This window comes from Grampus griseus (assembly GCF_964374135.1).
Source record: "Grampus griseus genome assembly, chromosome: X".
Classification (NCBI taxonomy): domain Eukaryota; kingdom Metazoa; phylum Chordata; class Mammalia; order Artiodactyla; family Delphinidae; genus Grampus; species Grampus griseus.
Genome location: NC_138999.1, coordinates 11,421,137 through 11,428,914, shown reverse-complemented (window position 1 = coordinate 11,428,914; position 7,778 = coordinate 11,421,137). Strand labels below are relative to the sequence as shown.

Here is a 7,778-nt window from a genome sequence, read left to right as displayed (position 1 = left end):
GCTTACCCTTCCCCCTCCCCATGTCCTCAAGTCCATTCTCTACGTCTGTGTCTTTATTCCTGTCCTGCCCCTATGGAGAAGCGTATGGAGGTTCCTTAAAAAACTAAAAATAAAACTACCATATGACCCAGCGATCCCACTACTGGGCATATACCCTGAGAAAACCATAATTCAAAAAGAGTCATGTACCACAATGTTCGTTGCAGCACTATATACAATAGCCAGGACATGGAAGCAACGTAAGTGTCCATCGACAGATGAATGGATAAAGAAGATGTGGCACATATATACAATAGAATATTACTCAGCCATAAAAAGAAAAAAAATGAGTTATATGTAGTGAGGTGGATGGACCTAGAGTCTGTCATACAGAGTGAAGTAAGTCAGAAAGAGAAAAACAAATACCGTATGCTTACACATATATATGGAATCTAAAAACAAAAAATGGTTCTGATGAACCTAGGGGCAGGACAGAAATAAAGACACAGACCAACCTGGCTTTTAAAAGTGCTTTGCCGAAAGCCGTCGGGGAGCTCAGGGCTTTTAGGGCATGAGCCACCCCTCTCCTTGCATGGCCTTTCTCTGCTCCAAACTCGGACGTTTCCGTTTGTTTGGCCTGACTGTGTGTCGGGCACAGGAAGTTGCTTTAACAGTTCGGCTGGATTCAAATTCAAAACTCTTTTTGGCAGTAGGTGGCAGCTGAACCCGCTCAGTTCTTTTAGCTTTGCAGATCTTGGCTTTCCCTAGGACTCTTGGAATCCTACTTGCACAGTATTTGGGTGGAGTTAATATCAGATTTCCAGTCTCCCCTTCTATGGCTCCCTCCTTTAGGATAAGCCTACTTACTTTCCCACTGCTCTAGTAGTTCAGAACTCTATCTATCTTTGAATTCGTCAAGCAGTTAAGACTGTGGCTTTCTGCTGGAGTTTTAGCAGCCCCTTGCTGGGCTGGCTGGAGTGCCCTCAGGCAGAAAGTCCTATAAATGTAAATTTAACCCAGTGCAGTTTTCTTTCAAGGGTCAATTTCTGTCTTATTTCTTCCAGCTTTATTCATTCACCACACTTTTAAAATAGTTTATCTTAAAATTGCATTGCCAGTTTTTAATTGTTATCTGTGGGATTGATAGTTGGATACAAGTGACTCGGCCATTGCCTAAACAGAACTCTTCTCTGTTTTTTGTTTTTTTTTTTTTGAATCCGTCCATTTTGTGACATTTTGCCTGATATATTTTATTCATGTGTTTGTTTATCTGGGTTGTAGTTTATAGACTCATTTATTTTTAATACTCATATATTTAGTCTATTATGTACTATAGGCATCTCTTGTTTTTGCACTGTAGCTACTTTTTGCTGCTCTTTTTTTTTCCTTCTGGCTCTTTGATGGTTTGCCCTCCTCCAAACTAAAGTAAATCAGTATAAGATCCTTCTCCAAATAAAGCAAAATAATTAGCATGCTTGGATTTACCTTCTATCTCTGTCATCCCCTTGATGTGGAGATGTATTATGGGACATGTTTTTAAAATGTATAATTAGTGCTAATTTTGATTTAACAAGAAGTCTTACTAATTTCTCTGCTTAGTGTTGCTTCTTTTTTTAAATAAATTTATTTACTTTATTTTATTTATTGATTGTTTTTGGCTGCGTTGGGTCTTCATTGCTGCGCGCAGGCTTTCTGTAGTTGCGGCGAGCGGGGGCTACTCTTCGTTGCGGTGCGCCGGCTTCTCACTGCGGTGGCTTCTCTTGTTGCGGAGCACGGCCTCTAGGCACGTGGGCTTCAGTAGTTGTGGCACACGGGCTCAGTAGTTGTGGCTCGTGGGCTCTAGAGTGCAGGCTCAGTAGTTGTGGTGCACGGGCTTAGTTGCTCCACGGCATGTGGAATCTTCCCGGACGAGGGCTCGAACCCGTGTCCCCTGCATTGGCAGGCGGATTCCCAACCACTGCGCCACCAGGGAAACCCCAGCGTTGCTTCTTGAACCCCACTGTCTCCTTCTGTTGTTGAACCCAAGTTCGTGTGCCCCACGCACAGTGAAGCCAAACCAGCGTGTGTGTATGTGTTTCTGTGTCTGTGTCTGTGTGTGTGGCACCGAGTATTGTTCAATTTATTTTGCTCAGCAAGTGGTTGGGTCAGTCTTTATTCTTTCTATTGACTATTCTTTATTTACCATTGAGAAATCCTGACATATTGAGTTGTACTTCCATTATCTCTATTTTCTCTTTCCAGAAATATTTAAGGATATTGGAATTTATGAATCTGCTATGCAGTTATCCTGTTGAGCTTTTTATTTTCTAATTATTATTTTTAATATCTAAGACTATAATTGACAACACTTGTTTCTCTTCATAGGTACAAATCCCTTTTACTCTCTAAGGATACAAATTAAACTTATTTTAAAACCCTGTCCCATTTGCTCCTCTTATCCTGTTTCCTTAGTTGGAAGTTCTTTCATTTGCTGGGTCTCTTGTCTCCCCTTCATAATTGGCTTTCGTTAAACGTGTAGAAATTTGGGCTTGTATACTCAACTTTGTAATCAAAATCTCTGGATAGACAAGAGATGCTACAGTGATTTCTATTTTCAATGCATTTGAAGTAAGACTAGTGGATGGACAGCTGAACTGCCAGGCACTGAACCTCAGCAGCTTATCCTCTATGATTGGTTTCCCTGTCCCTCTCAGGGATATGACTTTATTCTTTGATTCAAGATCCCACAAGAGACTGACAGGCATTCCCCTTTGCTAGTGTATGGCTCAGTTCATGCAGGATTATCCCTGACTACTCTTGCTGCTGCCCTACACTAACCAACATGCAGGAGCCAGCCCCTTTCTGCTCCTGGGATCATGGACACCCAGGAGGGAAGAGTTCTTAGTGTTGTTCTCTCCTTTTGATGTGGACCTCACTTCCAAGCATTTGGGTCTGCTATCTCCTTTTTCAGTACAGTTCTCTTGGTTTTCTACCTTTCAGAACTTTCTCAGAGTTTCTGGTTTGCCAACGTTCTTCTTTTTGTTTTTGTAATTGATGATGCAGTCATTAATTTATCATATCTTTGCTATCATTTCTAAAGATTTTATTAAGGAGGGATTATGTGTTCAGTATAGAATTCTGAAACAGAATTCATCATTACTTTTTTCCCTCCAGGGTTAATATATTTTATATTATATAATACTTAATAGTGTGTAATATTAGCTGATATGAAAGTAAGACTCACTTAATAAAAAATGTTTCACAGAAAGAGTCTACATATATGTCCCTTCAAAAGAGGCATATTAATCATTTTTTCAAATGCCAATGTACCAGAAAAAGCCATTCCCCTTTCAGGTCACAAGCTAATTCTTCTGCTAACAAATTAATGTAATGAGTTAATGCTACCACTAGAGTAAGAACTACTTAATTGTCATAATTAATTGAAGCTAAACATAATCATTGCATAATCAGGCAAGGTACATTTTGAGATGCTGTTTCACTGATTTTTCGTGGTGGTTTCTCGTTCCCTGAACTTAATGATAAAATTGAGCAAATCACAGTGTGTCTCTCAGCAATTAGTTCCAATTAGTCAGATTTAAATTCTGTCATGAGTCATGTACCTTGTTTCTTTAGTTATATTTCTCCAGTACGATCTAGAACTTAAGGATATGTACCCATTAATTAAGAAAATCACATTAATTTCCAGAATACACTTCTCAATAACTTTAATTTTGTCATTTATTCTAAAATATCTGGTGAATACAAATGAGTATGTGTATCCTATAAAATATTAATAAAATAAGCTCCCGTGTACCAATCACCAGCTAAGAAATGTAACATATGCAAAATTTGAAGCCCTCCGTTTGTCCTTTCTTGACTGTCTCTTATTCCTCCAGGGTAGTGATTATCCACATTTAGCATTTGTATTATTATACTGATTCTCTTTAAGATTTCTGTGGCACATGTGGACATGCACATGCATTCTTAAAATGCAAAGAGTTTAAACTGTTTTCTAAAATTCTTATAAGCGGTATTTCTCTACCATTTGCTTTTTTATTCAGTGTTATGTTTCTGTGGTTAACCCATGTTGATGAATTTAGTACTAGGTTGTTAATTTTCTCTACTGTGGAGTGTTCCATTTTATTATTATTCCAGAATGTTCTTAACCTTTCTCCTAAAACAGGCATTTATATTACTTTTAGTGTTGTTGCTGTTCTTGGTTTTTGTTTTGTTTGTGCTTTTTTCTGTTATAAAAATGTGGCTAAAAACATTTTTGTTTATGTTTCCTATGTGCACATAGAAGAGATTCTCTAGGGTAATAGCAGGAAGTAGAATATCTGGGTTGGAGGTTACACTATTTTAAAAATTAATGAATAGTGCCAAATTTTTTCAAAGTACTTATTTATAATTCCACTAGGAATCTATAAGATTTCCCCTCACTCATATGCATACCACTTGGTATTGTCGGGCTTTAAAATGTTTTGCCTATCTGATTGTCTTAGTAAGCTTGGGCTGCCATAACAAAATACCATAGCCTGGGTGGTTTAAGCAACAAAAACTTATTTTCTCACAATTCTAGAGCCTGAAAGTCCAAGGTCAGGTTACCAGCATAGTTGGGTTCTAATGACGGCTCTCTTCCTGGACTGCAGATGGCCATCTTCTCACTCTGTCCTCACTTGGCAGAGAGAGATGGAGGGGAGAGAGAGAGCTCTCTCTGTGTCTTTTCTTATAAGGACACTAATCCTATGGGATTAGGGTCTCACCCTAATGATGTCATTTAATCTTAATTAATTCCTTACTCCAAATACAGTCACATTGGGTGACATCAACATATACATTCTGGGGGAGACACAGTTCAGTGCATAGCACTGGTGGACTGCAAAGACATCTCATTCTAGTTTTCCTTCAAATTTCCCCAACGTGTAATGAGATCAAGCGTGTTTTTCTAAGTTTATTGGTCATTGAGGTTTCCTCTTTCTGTAAATGTCCTTTGATCATTTTTCCTTAGTTTGCTTACCTTTATATGGACTTATACAGATTTTTATATCTTTATATGGATCTTTAAATGAATTTTTATAATTTCTTAATGTATTTTGGAGAATAATTCTTTGTTGATGATGTAAGTTGCAAATATTTCCTCCTAGTTTGTGGCTTATATTTTCAATTTCTTTATAGCATATTTTGATCACCAAAAGTTCTTAATTTTTTAAATAAATTTATTATTTTATTTATTTATTTTTTGGCTGCATTGGGTCTTCATCGCTGCACGTGGGCTTTCTCTAGTTGCGGCGAGTGGGGGCTGCTCTTTGTTGTGGTGTGTGGGCTTCTCATTGCAGTGGGTTCTCTTGTTGTGGAGCACGGGCTCTAGACACGTGGGCTTCAGTAGTTGTGGCACGCGTGCTCAGTAGTCGTGAGTCACGGGCTCTAGAGCGCAGGCTCAGTAGTTGTGGCACACGGGCTTAGTTGCTCCGCGGCATGTGGGATCTTCCTGGACCAGGGCTCGAACCCATGTCCCCTGCATTGGCAGGTGGATTCGTATCCACTGCGCCACCAGGAAAGCCCAAAAGTTCTTTATTTTTTTAATGTTATCACATTTATCATGTTTCATTAATAGCTTATACTTTTATATGTAGTTTATAAAACTCCTTTCCACCCAAAGCTCATAAAGATAGTCTCCTATTTTTCTTCTAGAAATTTTAAAGTTTTACTTTCCTCACTTAAGTTTTTAAACTACCTGGAACTAATTGTGTGGGTGATCTGTAATTAGGATCCATTTTTTTCCTTTATAGAGTAATTAATTAATTAGTCAGACCACTGTTTATTGAGAAGCCCATCCATTCTCCACTGATCTGAAATGCTCTCCTTGTATCTGTTTCTGGGCACTCCTGTATCATTGGTCTATTTTTTTCTATCCCTGTATGAATTCTTCACTGTCCTAATTACCATACCCTTTCACTTTATTATATAGTAATATCTCCCATAGTAAATAAGCTCACCCTATTTTTCTTCATGAATGTACATACAGAAAGGAGAAAGAGACTCCTTTCTCTTCCATATAAATTTTTGAATTAGAATCTGTTGTGATTTTCATTGAACTTCCATTGATTCTATACACCACTTTGAAGAGAAGTGGTATATCTACATTGTTTTGATTTTCTAACCATAAACAATTATTTGGTGTCCTTTAGTGACTTTTAATAAGTTCCTAAATTTTTTCATATATAGATTCTGCCCAGCTTTTATTACATGCTTCTGATTCCAGGTCTGTAATCTACAACAGAGAGGACAGAAATTGAACTGTTCAGTAACACTATGGTTAAAAAAAAAAAAACAACTGGACCTAGGTGGATGGTACTTGGGGCACCAGCATACAAGATCTCCCCAATAATCTCTCAGTTGCCCCATCCACTAGAAAAATAGTGAAGAGACTCTAGACAAAGAAAACTCCAATCGTGGTTTTGTAATTAAATCACTGTGCCTTTAGGGTAGTTATTTTACATGTTTGAGCCTCAGCTTACTCATGTGAAAAATTAGAAAGGAAAACAAACCCCAAAGTGTTCCAATCTAGCCTTATATGAATTTTATTAGGAGAAGATTCATAATAAAGAGAACAACTAACAGGGTCATGAAACTTTCAAACATTATCTTCTGACTTAGCTTTCTTGCAATAACAAACAACCCTCATTTACAGTAACTTATAGGAATAAACTTTTTTTCTTGCTCACAAGTCATTAGCTGTGGGTTGGCCATGGCTGCTGTAGATCTGATCAGCTCTGCAGCTTTTGCAACTGTACCCTGGAACTCTCCCTGTGAAATGTTGTCCCAAAGCACTACTTCCTAACCTAACAGTTTCTCGCATGAATTATCAATAAAAATTAAAATTGTTTTAATTACAGTGTATTTGTTCTGCTTATAAAGGCAATATTGCTTAGGAAAGAGCATCTGGAATCCATAAAAAAAATAAGAATATAATGCAAGTGACCCATAAATCCAATAGCTGGATATGGTTAATATTAATTTTTTGATACTTTTCCTTTTAGTTTTCACCTTTGTGTCAGTGCATATATATATATGTTTTAATAAAATCAGAATTATGTTGTGCAAGTCATTCTGTAATCTTATAACAAAACCTAATGTATAAGACTTACCCAGCAGGCAACGCTTCTGTCTCAGGTTAAAATGGTGAGTAGGCCTGCCGTTGCAGCGTCAAGCAAGTGGCTGGAGGGTATTCGAAAATGGTATTACAATGCTGCCGGGTTCAATAAACTGGGCTTAATGCGAGGTGATACAATATGTGAGAATGACGATGTAAAAGAAGCCACAAGAAGGCTTCCTGAGAACCTTTATGATGACAGGGTGTTTCGCATTAAGAGAGCACTGGACCTGACCATGAGGCAGCAGATCTTGCCTAAAGAGCAGTGGACAAAATATGAGGAGGATAAATTCTACCTTGAACCACATCTGAAAGAGGTTATTCAGGAAAGAAAAGAGAGAGAAGAATGGGCAAAGAAATAATCATATAGTCTAAATCTGGATACGACTATCCTAAAGTATTTTTATGAAGCTGGTTAAACCTAAAATGTACAATGTAGAACTATCTGGGCTGTAAATGTATTAATTTAAATAAATCTCTATTATAATTATTTAAAAAAAGAAAAACCTAATGTATATTGTAATCATATATTTCTTTGTCTTTATGGACTTTAAATACAGGAATGTAAATGGCTGCATAATGTCCCAGAATATGCATGCTTCATAACTTAGTTAACCCTTTCTCCATTGTTAAAGTGTTTCCTTTGTTCTGCAGCTGTAAGTAAGGC

General features: G+C 37.5%; 1 protein-coding gene across 1 annotated transcript; it reads left to right on the top strand.

Annotated features, from left to right (window-relative positions):
* Positions 1-7,137: 7,137 nt before the first annotated feature.
* LOC309839966 (cytochrome b-c1 complex subunit 7-like) lies at positions 7,138-7,486 on the top strand (the record flags this gene model as incomplete). The annotated part of the gene is made up of 1 exon (XM_082681979.1): positions 7,138-7,486. One exon carries the CDS (start codon positions 7,138-7,140, stop codon positions 7,471-7,473), a length of 336 nt encoding a protein of 111 aa, XP_082538105.1. The 3' UTR covers positions 7,474-7,486.
* Positions 7,487-7,778: the final 292 nt, after the last annotated feature.